The following is a 13,680-nucleotide window of genomic DNA, read 5'->3' as shown; positions in this document are numbered from 1 at the left end:
AGTGAGTCTGAAATGATTGTTACCACCATGGAAGTGATGAAAATGATTAAAAAATGATTGCATATCTCACAACGTGGGCACTTGTCTGTGACGCCAAGATTCGCAATGAATCTGAAATAATTAATATCCCAAGGTGCCCTTTTTACACATAAACACTCACTTCCTGCACAATGTACTTTCCCTACTGCTGACGGTATGAAATAAATCCTTTCCCCTGCACGCCACAAACTGATGTAAATTTGAATTTGAGTATTTGAAAAAGGTCGTTTCTAGATGACTGAACATGTCTTTGGGAATGACTGGCTCATACACAATAACACAGGGATGTCTTACTTTGGCGCCACCTGCTGGTTGTATTAAAAAGACACTTTGGCAAACACAATTTTCTACAAACAAGATATCATAATAATTTGAAAGATCTCTTAAAGAAAATGTCCTCACATAGCGTCTTTAAGTAGATGAGAATGGACAGTAAAGTTTCCTGTTATTGTAAATAAATTGGCGGAGGAGAAGAAGCTGACTTATTATTCTTGTTTAGTTACCTTCCGTGCATCACTCATAAGTGGACTCAAACATTTGCGAATGCGCGGCGTCCGCTTTGGATATTTCGACTGGAACACAGCTGATCTACTCGCTAATTCATGCCCATTAAAACGTTGTGCATCTTCAAGTCTTTTCTGTGTTGTATTCTCCTTTGCCTGGCGTTAGGAGACGAGAGGGAGCACGGAGACCACGGCGCTGACGCTCAGCAGAGACATCGCGGGTGTGAGGTCACCGCTCGAGCTCACAGCTGAGAAAAGAAGAGAACATTAATTATACAGGATGCTCGGAGGCCTCCTTTCTCTTGTTGCGTCACAAATGTGTTGTGTGTACGCATATAAGTACACACGTACACGCATACACATAAACACATACATCTAAATATACTGGTCATACTGTATATACCTTGGCTTCATACAAAAGGTGAATGAGCAAAACCATAGTGTCTTTATTGCATCAGTATCAATGTGAATTCTAACTCGTGTGCCGGGATGCAACGTGGCGTTAACACGGCGTCGCCGGGCTACGTGCGCCCCCCCCCCGGTCAGTGCACGTGTGTGTCCGTGTGCTCACTCCGGCAGCTTTTTCTATCTCGTTGCAGCATCCCGGTCACACAGCTGCAGACCGGTCCGGTGGCCTTGCTGGTGCAGATCTGCTCGCAGCCTCCGTTTTCCTGCTCGCACCAGTCTGCCTCTGAAAAGCAAGACGTCACAGGCGAGTGAATCAGGGGCAAAAGCTTTGCGTGTTTGACTGAATACACGTAGAAAGGGCCGGGTTTAGATTCGGAAATGAATCATTTCCGTAAAGCGGTCTCGTTGGGGAGTTAAATTCTGAACTTTATTATCTGCTTTGAGCAGATTTCCACTGATTCTCGAGGTGCGTCCGCTCCAAAGATACCTCACTTACCCCTCCTTCTTATAGGCCCCACAGTCAAGATGTGCTCTCTGTGGTCGCCGTCCCCCGAGTACATCCTCCTCTTGTGCGGACAGTTCTGGGGGCACAGGAGCAAACGCATCACAACACAGCGGACGCCGTCTCGTCGCCCGCCTTCCGCTTCCTCCCCATCGTGGGGCTTCTCTCACCACTTTGCAGGCGTTTGTCTCAGAGTCGCACAGGGTGACGTCGCAGTGGAGGTGGACCTCGTCGTAGTCTCCGATGAACTTGAAGACGGTGACGTGGAAGCGACAGGTGAGCGACACGCCGTTCTCCGCCATGCCGATGGTGTTGTCCTTGATGTTCGGACACCTAGAGAGAGACAGCGGCGTGAATCGGAATCGACCGCGTTGAGGGCCTTTTTTTCTTAGCGTGGTGGGACTTTGCACGAGCGTTGACTGTACAAACGATGACATCTTTGTGTTATGCTTTGGGCAAAACGAGCTTTTGAAGGACACCATTTTTTTAATTGGGGAAATTCTGCCATTTTTTCACTATTTTCTGGCATTTTCTCTGCCAAACCATTTAGTTGTGTGCGTGTGATGAGCGGCACGGTGACCCTGCGTGAACCTCACCCTCTCTCTATGATGACGTAGCGGAGCCGGTCGCTGCTGTGGCGGGACGGCGTGGCCCAGCACATGTTCACGATGAGGATGAGCTGGTTCTCGTCCGCCCCCTCCACGAAGACGCCCACGAAGAGGATGTCTCGCGTGCTCAGCACCACCTCCCCCTCCCTGTACGGGTTCCGGTACGAGGAGTTCTTATACAGAGCCATCTTGGTGATGAAGTTGCCCTCCTGGGTCGGTAAGGTGAGGTTTATCACGCTGGGGGAGAAAAGCGCAGCTGGTTGTTACGGCCCGGGCCGAAGCGTTTCGCTTTTTCACTGAAGGAAAACCTTCATCTCCACGCGGGCTGCGTCTGACCTGAGCATGGGCTTGAGGACGGTCTCCAGGGAGATCTTCAGGTCCAGTTCGTAGGCGCAGGAAAACTCCACGTTGATGGTCTTGTCTCTGGTGATGACGTTCCCGGTGTTGTTCACACTCTCTATCCACACAGTATTCTTGTACATGATGTGTGTGCCATTCGACTGGCAGGGAAACGGAGAGGCGTGCGAGATGAGGAGGTCATTATCAATCGGGTAAGCCTGCCTTATTATGCACCATTTAATTCATTTAATCAAACACATTTTTTACTATTCTAGCATTTTGTGGAGTTTTTAAAAAAAATGGATCTAGTCGCCATGACGTCATTCATTAGTTTGTAGATTACGTATTTGAATCCCTGAGTTCGGTATTAGGTCTCCACAACAAATACATTTAATTTATTTTTGATCAAATAAATGCCTGCGTACACATTTGGGACGTAAAGTATTTTGCCAAACCTACACTGTAGAAAGAATAAAGGCATATAAACGGTTATTAAAAAAGCCCATCTAGCTCGAAAGCGAAAGGATCAAAAGAAGCCCCAGTCGAAGGGAGTAAGTAAGAAAAGGGAAAGACGTCAGCTGACCTGCACGATGGAGCCACAGTGTCCCTTGGTGTTGTTGATGCGGAAGGAGATGAAGTCTTCTCCCTCGATGCCGGCGCAGTGCTGGTCGTTGACCCGGACGTCCTCCCGTTCAAAGCCCAGCTGGAAGAGCTTACATTTGGAGATGGAGACCTCCATCTGAGCATGCTTACAGTTCACCTCTGCCTGGATGATGTCATCATCACCTGCCAGACACACACACACACACATCAAGTACCAAGAAAATCGAGATTTTTCTGTATTTGGCCCAGAATAAAAACAATTCTGCCCCCCCCTCTAATTTGCAAAAAGCTACTGGGACGGGTTTGAAACTGGGACGGATGATATGAGGACTCGGCTGCTTTGTAAAGCTTCCAACCTCCAGTGCTGGCAGGTAACTCCGGGCAGCCGCACAGGTCACCTCCGTTCTCCAGCTCACAGGTGAAGTTTGTGCAGATGTCTCCCGCACAGGGGTCGTAGATCCATTCTGCTAAAGACAGGTCCACACACAATGTTAGCTGTCTCCCACAGGGCCGGCTCGAGAAGAAGACGTGCGCATTCGTCCCACGGTGTATCTAGTTTAACATTTATATCTGCAGTACAGCTCTGAGCCACAAGAGGGACCTTGAATGCCAGTGTTGTTCTGATAATTGTTGCCTGCTTATAATATTTAATGTAACATAAAAGTCCAGTGAACATTTTGGTTTAAGTAATTAGAGGAAAACACAAGAGGCAGTTAACTCCACCTACATGCATTCATTTGAAGTGTTTCAATAAATCACATAAAACAAATTCATCAAATGTGTATCTCCTCAAAATGGCTGGTTTTCCTTTTCAACATAAGATGGTGATGAGGAAATGACAGGAAAAATTTGCAAGAATTCACTCTTTTCAAAATGAATAAATAAGGCCTATTGTGAATCGGGTCCCCAGATTAAAGTGGACAGATATTGCAGTATGGTACCTTTAAAACAACCAGACTGGCTGATGAAATACACTGTGCCACCCAATATCCAGACGAGACTTTTGAAACTCTCATCCGCCCGTCACACCATTTTACAAGAGACGAGTGTGAGTGCTGAGAGAGCACAAGAGACCTTACAGCAGTTCTCCTGGGTGATCCACTTGGTGGTGAGGGTGCCCATGGAGCGGCAGGCCTCCGCGTAGGCCGCCAGGGAGCCGCAGACCTGGGCCTTGCGGTGGTTGTAGCAGCCGTCCAGGTAGCAGGACTGGTAGAAGGGCCGGGGGTCCAGCAGGCCGTGGCACGGCTGGAAGAAACCCTTCAGCTGGGTGAGCTTCTGACAGGCGTCCTCGCTTTGCAGCGCCAGCACCTCCGTGTTGTCACAGGACTGAGCCAGAGCCACAAACTGGGTTTCATCGCAGCTGGAGGAGGCAGACCGACACCCAGCTATTAAAGTTATTATTTCATCAATATTCAGTAAACATTGTAAGCCGAGCATGGAGTGATGATTGAGGGATTGAAGGAACCCCTAGTGTGTAAACTTGAAAGGCCAAACTACGTCTGCAGCCCCCCCAAACACACACACCTGTTTTGCATGCCGTTGGTCTTCCAGCTCTGGGCCAGCTCCAGGGCGCTGACGGCCGGCTTGCCCCTGGAGGTGATGTAGTCGTCGCTGGGGTCTCCGTTGAAATTCCCGCAGAGGCCGCACACCTTGTTCTGAAGCCGCTGGCCCATCGTGATGCTCAGGGTGTTGAAGTGGTTGTAGCGGACCTGGATGTCCTGCGGCGTGTCGATGACGATGAAACCTTCGGACGTCGACAGGCGCGTCATCAGCCCAGTGACAAACGGTACCGACACCGGCGTGCCGTTGACCTGTGAACACCATTTGCTGGAATTAAAAACTGAAGCAAGTTTTATTTCTGTTTGTTACAGTCTACGCAATTGAACCAAACTGCTGTGTTCAAATAAAAAATGAAGCAAATGTGGCTGATGTATACGGACAAATGAGCATCCGATGCTTTGTTCACCTTGACGGTGCTGCCAGAGATGAGGATATTCTCCTCGTTGATGTAAAGATAGACGTGGGAAATGGTGGTGAGGTTGGGTGTGCTCCATTTGTCGAAGTTAGCGATGAGCTGGAAGGAGAGGTCGGGCAGCTTGCGACAGTTAGTGGACAAGACGAAGGAGCAGGAGGCCGGGAGCCGCAGCGATGCCCCGTCGAAGGTCCTGAAGACCCCCCCGCCGGACGCCACGCAGTGCTGGGAGCGCCGCGCGAAGCAGCCACGCACCCCGTACCGCAGGGCGCACTCCTCCTCGGCCTTGCAGCGCCTCGGGTCGCACTGGATCAGGTTCCGTCCGATGCACTGGCAGCGTTTGGTGCAATCGTTGTTCCAAAACAGCTGTTTGGGCTGAAATAAGGATTCCGTTAAAACCATCAAGAGAACATTTCATTCGTTATTTATTAGTTGATTGACAGAAAATTAGAATAATTTCACCATGGGCTTTCTAAATGCTAAATCAGGTCTGAATACATCTATAAAGCCCCCTCCAAAAAGCCTGGTTTGCTCTGATTGACTTAAATGGTAAAACTATGGTGCATCTTCTCAAGTTCTCGAGGTGTTGGAGATACTAGTATGGATGGAGGTATATTCTAAAAAACCAGCATACAGGAGGGGGAGCAGAATCGTTAGTTTTCTGATCTGGAGCCCATAGAAAATGGGCTTGTAGTCAATCCAGATGTTCCAATATATATGCAAAGGTACGTTTCATATGATATGAAATGTTGATGGTATTGTTCTATTTGTTACACTCCACCACCTATATAATGAATCAATTAATAAAAGAAAATAATCCTTAGTTTCAGCCCCCTTCAAACGATTCTAAATTCTGACCCAACATTGCAAGCTTTCCTTTATTCGCCGTAATCCCTGCCTGATTTAAGGACTTTATTGCGTGTCGTGCTGGATGAGAGACTGACCTCGTAGTACTTGCCATCAGTGTAGCAGCCACAGTTTTGAGGCAGGATGCAGCCCTTGCCGTTGAGCACGTAGCCTTGGTCACACTGGCAGCCCTCCACACAGTCCTGGCTGCAGTCCCTCTGTCCCCGGGCCGGGGCGCACTGGGGCGGGCAAACCGGCACACAACTGGAGTAATGGCTGTTGGGTGGACAGCTGTGGACTGCGGGCAGGTAGGTAGGCAAAGGTATTAGGGAACGACTGCACCGAAGACGTTGTGCACATTGGGAATTTTCCCGGCATGACTTTTCTAGGTTGAATATTTTGGGATGAATGAAGCGTCCACATCAAGAGCTTATGTGGCTCAATATAGTCTAATATTTTTGCAGTTGACGAGATCATGGTTAGCTTAGCTTAGCACAAAGACTAGAAGAAGAAGGAACCGCCGTGCTCCATCCAAAATTCAAGATTAACAAAATCAAAATGAACAGCTGGATCTTGTGTAACCCATAAAATGATAAATGTTGAATAAAGACAATGTTTGGTTTGACAGCAGCCGGGTGCAGTTTACTGTGTGTAGTGTTTGGACATGTGATTGAAGTGCGTGGTGAGATCACGGTGAGCCCAGACTTGCACTCACCACACGGCGTGTCGCTCCTCCAGCCTGTAACGGGCACGCCTTGGGTTTGACAGGTGCTGGCATACATCTGCAGCCAGTTACAGACTGTGTCCTGAGCTCCCTGGTCCAAACAGGTGTCCTGGAGGCAGCTTTGATAAAAAAACGCCGGCGCCACCTTGCTGTGACAGCGCGCAAACGCACCCCCTCGATCCACAATCAGCCCACAGAGCCTCACCGCCTCGGGCTCCACAAACACATACAGTCCGTTTCCGATGTGGAAGCGTATGCCTGTGTCGACTGCGTTCTCCCCGTTGTCCGTGCCGATGTTCCCGTCGCCGTCGCCCACCATGAGTGGGGCGTCATTTGCCGCGCTGGTCTCTCCCAGGCCACAGCGCGGGCAGGAGTCTCCACAGCCCACCTGGCAGAAGGTGTCCCTCTCGGCCCAGGCCATGCCCCAGTCAGTGGTGGTAAGGGTGGGAGGCGACAAAGGCATGCCCTGGCAGAGGCCGCAGGCAGCGTTGTAGAGGTCGCGGGGCAAAGTCAACAGGAGGAGGGTGTTCCAGTCGAACGCTACCTTCAGGCCGAAATCTGTCTCCAGAATGAGCTGCGTGCCCCAGGAGAAGATGTTGACCTTCCCTGGGCCCAGCTTCAGAGGAAGGTACAAACGCTCCTTGTTCACCTGAGAGAAGAGAGATTCAATAAAACTGGCTCTACTTTGAACAGGTCTAACTATTATTCTATGATGCACATCATCTGAAACGCACACACACACACACACTCCCAACACATTCCTGCTGAAACACTTTTCAGTCAGTAAAGTCATAAAACTGCCTTGCATGTTTGAAAGTGTGTCGGGAAGTCCGGGTGATGAATGGATAACATTAAGACTCACTGAAAGAGCTTCTACACGTTTCTCAAATAATCTAGAGAGAGACAGAAAGAAAAAATGTTGGTGTGTGTGCCATTTCCATTCCTCCTCAGATCTTTTAGTCGGTTTGTGAACCCAGTCCAAATGTCGCTCAGGGTCCGGGTTTTGTCTGAGCCAAATCCAGCCTGATAAAAGATGCCCATTGAAATTAGATCCACCTTAAGCCAATCAAAGAGGAATTCACCCTGCGCCTGGTTATTCAATCGGCTTGATTAAAAATAACATGTCCTCACACATATAACAATGATGACCTTCAGGGAACATGCCTTTGATGGACATTTCCTGAAATGAAAATACATTTAAAGCTCTTGCTTAATTTATTATTTATGCACTCACCGTGACAGTGTTTTTGTAGCTTCGAGACACTTCAATCTCATACTCGTAGACCTCCAGTACAAAGCCCCTCACCCAAATTGCCTGGCCTGTGTCCCTTTCCTCGTTACGAGCTGCCAATTTAAATTGAGGAACAGTTTCGCTCGTGGTCGTGCGGTCACTGTTCTCGCCCCCACAGTTGGTGGTGGCCATCCTGAGACTACAAGAACTCTGCAGTTCAAACGGGACGCCGCCAAATGGCAGAAAATGTCCGTAACCAGCCGCCACACACAGGGCCTCAGTGCGCGGCTTGCAAAAGTACAGGCCGTCGTTCTCCTCGCAGTACTCGTCCGGTTGACAGGGTGCGAGCTGACAGTACACACTGTTGTCAGTACCATTGCAGAAGCAGCGCTCCTGGCACTCCCAGTCCGTCCAGAAGGTCTGGTTAGTGGCCAGCTGGCGTCCGTGGCCCATGCAGCCACAATCGCTGCGCGCCACACACAGGCCTTCGCGCAGCGCGAAACCTTCCTCACATTGGCACCCTTCCTGGCACGCCAGAGGGCACGGCTCTTCAGGTTCGTCCAAGTTGGCACAGGTCAGAGGGCAGGCACCCGTGCACTCGTCGAAATGACTGTTCTGTGGACAGGGAAGAGCTGAGACAGAAGAGCATTGTAAGATAAAGCAAGAGAGGAGCAAAGACAGGGAAAAACAAAAAGACTGGAGAACTAAATGGCGGCTTTTCTCAGAAGCAGATGTACACTGTCGACAGTTTTAACAAAAAAATACTTTTGGGCTTTCCAAAAAGGGGGAGCGACAGAATAGGTGGTTAAAGAGGAAATCAAGTATGAAAGTATTGGTATATATTTGTGTATCTGTGTATGTAACAGTGACAGGAAGCGGAAAGTCAAGAAAGAAAGAAAAAGATGATATTTTATTCTCACTCTCAGCAAAGAATCAAAATGGGAATCCGGTGCTTTGAAATGAAGACCTATGAACTCACGGCAGTTAGTGACGCTCCTCCAGGAGGCGAGGCCTACTTGAGCGTCCTGACAGGCAGTGGCATACGCCTGCAGGGAAGAGCACAGGGCTGAGCGATTCCCTTCCTTTACACACATGTTATACAAGCAGTTCCTGAAGAACGGCGAGGGGTTCACCACTGCGTGACATGCCAGGAATGAACTATTCCCTGGGTCATTGATGTTGCCACACATCCAAGGATTCTGGTAGAGACGCAGGTCGGTGCACATCTGATAAAGGGCATCGCAGTCCCCATTACAAGTGAGGTCATCGGCAATAGAGCGCCAGCCGTCAGCAAACTGTTCAGTCGATTCCGCCTGCCGTCCATTTGGAAGACGGAGGTCATCAGTGGCATTGCTATTGAAGACGCCACATAGACCACAGGTAACGTTGTAGAAGAGGGTGGAGAGGGAGATGTTGAGGAAGCCCTGTCGAGTGTACTGGACACGAAGCAGACCACGGGACTCCACCACTGTGGCATTGCCTGGTGCTCTGTAGATCATCATTGTCTCCAACGGATGGACATACGGGAGCAACACTGGTTCACCATTCACCTGGAACACAAAAGGTGTCACCTCAACCGGTGTGCAAAAAGATTACAAAAGGATATTGCTCTGAAGAGAAAATACCAACCTTTACTATATCAAAATCTGTCCCTCCTATCTGAGCTTCCAGGTTTGCCACTGTAACTACCACAGGTCTTTTCCAAGTGGGGCCTTTGTTCATCAGCCGCCTGCCCATCTTCACCTCAACCATCGAGCCGTTAGCTGGCACTGCACTGCACAACTTCAGTAGGTAGTACGAGCTGTCATCTGGGATCAGCAGGAATGTGCCATCAAAGGAGGTCGTCACCGAGTTCTGGGTGATTGAGCACACTCCCTCCCTCCGAGGGTAGCAACCAGGCAAGCCCATCTCCGCAACACACACCTCACCCTCCTTGCAGGACTCGTTGAAGCATGAGACTTCCCCAGCAGGCCCGCAGGTGCAGCGGAGTGCACACTCACCTTCCTCACCACTGGGGCCCGACCAGAAAGTGTTATTCAAAGGGTAATAGAGGCCATTGTGGTCGCAACCACAGTCCTCCAGCTGAACACAACGGCTGCCACTGAGAACATAGCCCGGGTCACACTGGCAGCCCTCAGTGCAAGGGTGAGCACAATAGAGGGGAGCAGTGAGGTCCGAGCACGAAGCCGGGCAGGCACTTGTGCAAACTTGGTAGAGGCTGAACTTTGGACATGACAAAGCTAAGAACCAAGAGAGAAGAAATGATGTGAGATGAGTGAATTAATGTATGTTGAAGGACCTGCATTGACTGGATCAAATGGAATCTCACCGCAGAAGGTGCGAGATCTCCACGGTCGTATCGTGACACCAAGGGCCTGACAGGCCAGAGCATAGGCCTGGATGGCCTGGCAGAGTGTGGTGATGTTATCCCTGTTGCTGCACATGTCATATACGCAGCTATACACAAAGGCTGTAGGGTCCACCACAGCTCTGCAGTCCCTAAAAGGTCCATCGGTTTTGTTGATGAGCCCACAGTAGTCGGGGCGAAAGTAGAAGGCCTCTGTGACCGCGTCACACACGCTGCAGTTCTGGGCGCAGCCATCTGTGCACCTCCAGTCCGTGTCCTCTGCTCGCCAGCTGCCCCCTAATTCCACCACGCTCTCTGCTAGCGAGCCGTCAGGAAGCACAGGATCATCAGCGGGATCGTCGTTGTAGTTACCACAGAGGCCACAAGTGTTGTTGAAGTAGGAACTTGGTAGGGAGATGGATGCATAGTGTTGGCCGTCGTAGGTCACCAATAGTCCAAAGTCTGTTTCTAAAGCAATGGCAACCCCAGACTGGTATACCCTGATCGCACCAAGCTGCAATTGTACAGGTAAAGTTTTCACCAAGCCGTCCACCTGGAGAGATGAAGGAAAAGTAAACAAGGGTGTTACAAAACGTATTATATATATCATGCTAATATATATAATACTATATACTATACTTTCACCTTCTTCTCCCTTTATCAGAATAAAAGGTTTAGAATATAAGTCCTAGGATTCATCCAGGTACCCAAAAGATTAGTTTACTGTCCAAACCAATGTTAATGCAGCCACAGAACCAAAAACAATACCCCCAACAAATCCAACTTACGAGAACACACAAGGCCCATATTTTACGCCAGATAAAAAAGGGGCCAAAGATTCTCACCTGGACTGTTCCAAAACTGCCTTTGGGTAACATTACTCTGTGACCATACACCTCCACTGTGACATCTCTAAGCCAAGAAACAGATGCGACACCGCGGTTCTCGTTTTTGGCCTCAATGCTGAAGAAAGGAAGCCCCGCCACCTCCCAGCAGGGGCGAGCCAGCAGGTAGGAGCAAGTTCCCTGGAAGTGATATAGTAAGCCATCAAAGGTGTGGTAATGGGGGTCTCCAAATACCACGCAAGTGCTGGTGCGTGTTGGCTGGCAGTAAAAGGCCCCTTCTTGCTGCTCGCAGGTCTCCAGCTGCCCGCATGGAGACTCTTGGCATTGCACTTCATTGTTGATGTCAAGGCAGCGACATCGCTGTAAACACTGGTCAGACAGCCAGAAAACTTCCCCTCGTCTGTAAAAACGGCCTGGACCAGATGTATAGAAGACAGAGGAGAAATTTAAGTACAGTTCTTTGTAAGAGAAGCCTGTGTGGACATCAATATCACTGTTTGACATTTCAACTTGCCGTTGAAGCTGCAGCCATTGGCGGGATCTATCAGTTCAGTGTCTACGCGGAACAACCAGCGACCAGGGGTATTTACATTGGTTGTCTGTTCAATGTTCACCACATCATTCGACCGCGATCCTGGCAGGTTGAAGAAGCGACCAATGTCTCCACCATTAAAACCTGACTGAAAAGGGAAAAGACGTGAGGGTTGTAGGGTAAACTGTTTCATCAATTTCACCGAGAGGACGAATGTACGTATGAAAGACTACCTGAGCTGTCGTCCCACCCAGTCCTGTCAGAGGATCGCCACCACTGGCTGTTCCCGTGCTCCATGTGATTTCCCCGTAGTTGAACATGTTGAAGGATGTCACACCATCTGAGATTAGTACAGTTTGGAATGTGTTGACCTTTTAGTCCAACAAGAGGGTGGAAATAGTTTTTCAAAAGGGAAAAAACAGACACAACGTTATAAATAGGAAAAATTCCCGAACTGAGACAAAACATTTCAACATTCAACAAAGCTTCCACACAGTAGATTCCCCAAACTGCATTACAGAGCCCAGTAGATGAGTCAGAATGGCACTAGGCAAATGTCTGACTAAATTATATTCTGTAGATATGGTTGCTGAAGAGACATTTCCCTATTTGGAAAAAATAAACAGAAGGCAAACACTTGGGAAATACAATTGTCAATTTGACAGGAATTCAATTTTCAAATAAAATCAAAATGGATTCAGTTAAACGATATTTGTGTCCGTTATTATTTTGGTGATTTCCAAATGAAAACATGTCTTGGTATCTCCTAGATATGCTGGTAAAACAATTGTTGTATGTAACTTTGAAAAATAAAAAATTAAGAATATTCCAGATGTAGGTCAATGTATAAAACGTCTTTGAGAAAGCTAATCAGCAACTAGATTCTTGGTATTGCAATAGATAGACGTCCAGGACGTTTTTACCATAGCTCAGAAAAAAGACAAAGCAGGGTAAAACTGCTAGCATCCAACACTAAATGCGGGCAATAGCATGTAAGCATGTTATTTCTGAAACGTATAGACTTGAATCTTTCGATTGACCTACGCTAGCGGTTTCTCCGGTTCGGATTTATCTCAGCAGACTTAGCTAAGCTAAGCTAAACAGCGCTCTGTGGAGATGTGTTTGGACTATACCGGAGTTGTCTGGCTTCCTCCATAGAAGGTGACTTGGTGCCATGTTGCAATGAAGGCCCAGGTGGCTGTGAAAGTGGGGAAGGTTTTGAAGTACCGCCGGACATCTTGCGTTGCCCTTTCCAGTATTTCTGGTTCGATGGTCTCCCGGTAGTACACATCTCCGCGGATACCATTGTGCACATCTGCCCAAAGCGGAGCAATGAAGGATCGACTGTCACTCAGAGGAAAAGCTTCTGGTGTGAACTGGCTAACCTGCACGTTGAAGGAGATCACACCGTTGTTGTTGATCTGCGGGCAGAACAGACAGAGGTGTATTTTTTATGCTTCATCCATTGCAAGATCGACGTATTTTATATTTCTGTGCAGTAATAAGAGCTTTTGATGAAAGCTTACATAGATGGTACGGTAGGGGACACTGAAGAAATAGAATTGAATGAGCAAAGTAATTTCAGCAGAACTCCCATCATCCATCTTGGGAGTCTCTAGATCCCTATGGTCGGGTCCATATGGATACAGGATGTCCTTACTACCTAAATGGAGAATGAAGAGCTCATTAAATGGTACTTTTTTCTAACCTAGAAGATGAAGGAGTTGATATTGTGGATGACTCGTACCTCCAGCCTTTACAAAGATGCTGAAGAGGTGGAGCAGAATGACTGGACAACCTGGCCTCACCATTCTTTAAAAAAAAGAGAAATGGAAAAATATGTTGAAGCAACTGACACATTATCTGTCTTGCCTTTCCCTTAAAGTTAATGGAACTGGAGACAGACATGAGTCATAAGTCAACTTCTCATAAACAAGGCCCTTAGACGTAAGTGGAGAGGAGGGGGAACCATCAAACCAACATCCCATTACATCTTTAAGATCAGGCTCCCAGGTCTCCCCAGAGGAGCCCTGAAAAGACCCCATTATTCATGCCTGAACAATGTGTCAGGATCACATTTGCCTTACAGTCCCTTGTGAGCCAGCAACAGTGGACTACGGACCTCTCTATGCCTCGCTTCCCCGTAGAGGACCGAACTGGCCTGCTCTGCTCCAGTGTCTA

At 48.5% G+C, this 13,680-nt stretch overlaps 1 protein-coding gene across 1 annotated transcript; it reads right to left on the bottom strand.

Annotated features, from left to right (window-relative positions):
- Window positions 1-565: 565 nt before the first annotated feature.
- tecta (tectorin alpha) lies at window positions 566-13,310 on the bottom strand. Its single transcript, XM_040182728.2, has 23 exons — window positions 13,247-13,310; window positions 13,026-13,162; window positions 12,633-12,920; window positions 11,733-11,870; window positions 11,482-11,647; window positions 10,968-11,380; window positions 10,105-10,675; window positions 9,405-10,015; window positions 8,755-9,325; window positions 7,779-8,407; window positions 6,536-7,193; window positions 5,919-6,118; window positions 4,969-5,349; window positions 4,527-4,813; window positions 4,082-4,362; window positions 3,359-3,469; window positions 2,983-3,185; window positions 2,397-2,560; window positions 2,049-2,297; window positions 1,623-1,785; window positions 1,447-1,531; window positions 1,114-1,233; window positions 566-790 (listed from the first exon to the last, which is right to left on the bottom strand). Exons 1-23 carry the CDS (start codon window positions 13,308-13,310, stop codon window positions 705-707), a joined length of 6,576 nt encoding a protein of 2,191 aa, XP_040038662.2. The 3' UTR covers window positions 566-704.
- Window positions 13,311-13,680: the final 370 nt, after the last annotated feature.

The sequence above is a fragment of the Gasterosteus aculeatus genome, chromosome 7 (assembly GCF_964276395.1).
Source record: "Gasterosteus aculeatus chromosome 7, fGasAcu3.hap1.1, whole genome shotgun sequence".
In the NCBI taxonomy this organism is placed as follows: Eukaryota; Metazoa; Chordata; class Actinopteri; order Perciformes; family Gasterosteidae; genus Gasterosteus; species Gasterosteus aculeatus.
The sequence above is the reverse complement of the archived record's forward strand: the minus strand, read 5'-3'. Positions and strand labels throughout refer to the sequence as shown.

Coding starts and splice junctions, on each gene's coding strand:
- tecta (XM_040182728.2), bottom strand. CDS start 13,310: ATGGTGAGGCCAGGTTGTCCAGTCATTCTGCTCCACCTCTTCAGCATC. Junction 11,648..11,732: donor TGGGTGGGACGACAGCTCAG/GTAGTCTTTCAT, acceptor TTCCCTTTTCAG/TCAGGTTTTAATGGTGGAGA. Junction 11,381..11,481: donor CAATGGCTGCAGCTTCAACG/GCAAGTTGAAAT, acceptor CATCTGGTCCAG/GCCGTTTTTACAGACGAGGG.